Source organism: Lolium rigidum, chromosome 5, assembly GCF_022539505.1.
Source record: "Lolium rigidum isolate FL_2022 chromosome 5, APGP_CSIRO_Lrig_0.1, whole genome shotgun sequence".
Classification (NCBI taxonomy): Eukaryota; Viridiplantae; Streptophyta; class Magnoliopsida; order Poales; family Poaceae; genus Lolium; species Lolium rigidum.
Window position 1 is genome coordinate 265392662 of NC_061512.1, and position 2661 is coordinate 265395322.

Here is a 2661-nt window from a genome sequence, read left to right on the forward strand (position 1 = left end):
TGCGGACGGCAGCGCCGCGCCGTCGGCCTCCTCCTCGAGGAAGACGACTCTAAATTTGGACCTGATTGAAAATTATTTTGAATTTGCAATGGGGTTATTGTAAAAACAACATATAACACTCGCCCGAACAGTAATTCGGATCGGAGGGAGTACGAAAATCATTAAAGTGTTGAGTCTGCAAGTACTACTCTAGTAATTTCCATATCTCTCCTAGAAAAGCAAATTCAGAAATACTATTTGGAAATGTTTACATGTATATCCATTTTTACAGGCCAGAGAGAAAGAGTTGTACACGTATATATTACCTCCCATGTAAGTGTTGCACACGTAAGGAAAGTTAACTACGTTTTGACCTAGCATGAAACAATATTAAACCAATCCCACTGGCCGCCTTGCATCATTGAATGACCAAGTTTCATATGAGTGGAAATGACGGGCGGATGGCCATGCCGCAGATCCCCTCCGGCTTGTCGGTGATATCCTTCTTCATTCTGAGGTATCCTCTGTCGCCCCACTTCTCCCCCCACGAGTTCTTGACGATCCAATATCTGTCTCCACTCTCCTCATCCTGCCCATACCCGACCACCGTGACGCCGTGGTTCAGTTGTGTCCCGCACGGCCCATTGTACACACCGTTTGAGTAGTGCTGGAAGTTGGCGCCACCGGCCTCGATGGACACCGCCACGGGTTGCATGGCCACCGCATTCGTCAACGATGCCTCGCTCTGGGTCGCCACACGCTGGAAGCCTGAGATGGAGGCAGCATGGTGCGACAACTTGGTGGTGTTGCATATGTCGTCCTTAGCCGTATAAGGGTAATCGTCCTCGGCTGTGATTCCACCATTGGTGGTGATCCATTGCAACGCGTGGTAACTCACACCACCGTCGCACCCGTCGTCTAGTGTATCGCAGTCCACCAGCTCTTGCTCTGATAGAGACACAAGCTTCCCTGTCTTGATCTGGTGGATCCCTTCCACCACTGCTACGGTCGAGAATGCCCAACACGATCCTGTTGGAGGAAAAAATAATTAAGAATTTATATTAGGAGTTGCACTCCAACAGAAAAGAAGCTAGTGAATCTTTTAGATTGTTCCAACACCGTACTTTACATGATCGACTCATCGTTCGGTATCCCCAAATATACTATCACAACCCTCTTAGATTTGTGCTACTATTTTGGTGACATTGACACTCAAACCTCTCATATTTCTGAATATAGGGTCCACTTAAATTTTGCATAAATTAACACACCTCCGGCCGGCTTCTAGCCCATATTATACCAAAAAAAAATATTGGACAATTTATCGATCCTATTCCTATGCATATCTGTTTCAAACAAACATAAAATCTACCCATCTTTTCAAAACATTTCATTATGGATAAAGAATATTGAGATCGGACTGCTCATATTTGAGCGTGCTAGCTACAAAAGAGTTTTTGAAACTTGGGGTTGTGATTGCGTTATGTCTTTTCTGCATGGTGTAAGTCAATACATACAGATGACCCAACAGACGTGCCAACGCAACTCTCCAATCTCTATCATGCAATACTTCAATTTGAGGATAAACCTAGCTACCATGCAATAATTAACCCTGTGCATGAAAGCTAAGCAAGCACTTATCTACGGATAATGATGAAGCACACTGCTAGCTAGGCAGCAACATGAGCACATGCAAGCATGTGGATCGCAGAGAGCCATGTGTTTACAGGGAGGTCTCAAAATAATAAATTCGGCATCTACGGATCGAAATCAACGATGGAAAAATGTGGATGGATGGGATGGCGACGGCCCACCAATCCGACCCACGTAGCGTGTACGTACCGCACTGGCCCTGGTTCTTCACCTCCGTGACGGCGCCGCTCGCTCGCCAGTCCACGCTCGCCGGCGCGCCGTCCGACTCGTTCAGGTACACCTGCAACCGGCCACCACCGATGCCGTCGACCGGCCCAGCACGGGTGGTGATGATTGCCTGGTCGTCGATGTCCGAGAGCGGGGACGACGGCGAGGAGGTGTACATGGCCATGAACTCGTCGCTGGTGAGGTCGGTGTAGGCGGTCTCGCCGAGCTCGTAGGTGAGCCCGGCGCCGGCGTCCTGGTTGGTGGCCTCGATGTAGCGGATGTTGCTTGCGTACACGCGCAGCCGGTAGCGCTCTTCCTCCGGCGTGGCGTACGTCCGGCCGTGCTCCGCCTTCCAGCGCTGAAACCTCCCCTCCATCAACCGCAGGGTCATGGGGTCGGCTTCCTCTGTGGCAAGGCGGGACGTGGCGGAGGAGACATCGAGGAAGATGGCTACGAGAAGGAGGAAAACTATGGAGTGTTTGGAGAAGAAGGAAGCCATGGCCGTGACCGTGTGACTGGTTGGGGGCTCCTTAAGGCCTTGTTTACTCCTAGAGTATGTCCATCCCCTGGAGGTTTGGGGATGAGAGGGGATTGGGTGAAAACCCCCGTTTCACCAAATCCCCAGTTTTCCCCTAATTTCCCCTCATTTCCCCACACTCTCCCCACAACCTCTAGTTACTTTGTTTTTGGGGATGAGAGGGGATACGAGAGGATGGATTGTGATCAGATAATAAAAAGTCAATCTTTGCATCCTAAGAAGTGATAATGGATAATCAGTAAATTAAAAACTTTGGCTTTAACATAAACTTCGTGTCATGCAAA

The 2661-nt window shown here is 49.3% G+C and overlaps 1 protein-coding gene across 1 annotated transcript; it reads right to left on the bottom strand.

Annotated features, from left to right (window-relative positions):
• Positions 1-211: 211 nt before the first annotated feature.
• LOC124653892 (ervatamin-B-like) lies at positions 212-2453 on the bottom strand. Its single transcript, XM_047192951.1, has 2 exons — positions 1822-2453; positions 212-1008 (listed from the first exon to the last, which is right to left on the bottom strand). Exons 1-2 carry the CDS (start codon positions 2336-2338, stop codon positions 416-418), a joined length of 1110 nt encoding a protein of 369 aa, XP_047048907.1. The 5' UTR covers positions 2339-2453; the 3' UTR covers positions 212-415.
• Positions 2454-2661: the final 208 nt, after the last annotated feature.

Excerpts from the sequence above, each read along its gene's own strand:
- LOC124653892 (XM_047192951.1), bottom strand. The coding sequence starts at position 2,338 with ATGGCTTCCTTCTTCTCCAAACACTCCATAGTTTTCCTCCTTCTCGTA. Across the intron at positions 1,009-1,821 it reads GAAGAACCAGGGCCAGTGCG|GATCGTGTTGGGCATTCTCG; the intron begins GTACGTACACGC and ends TTCCTCCAACAG.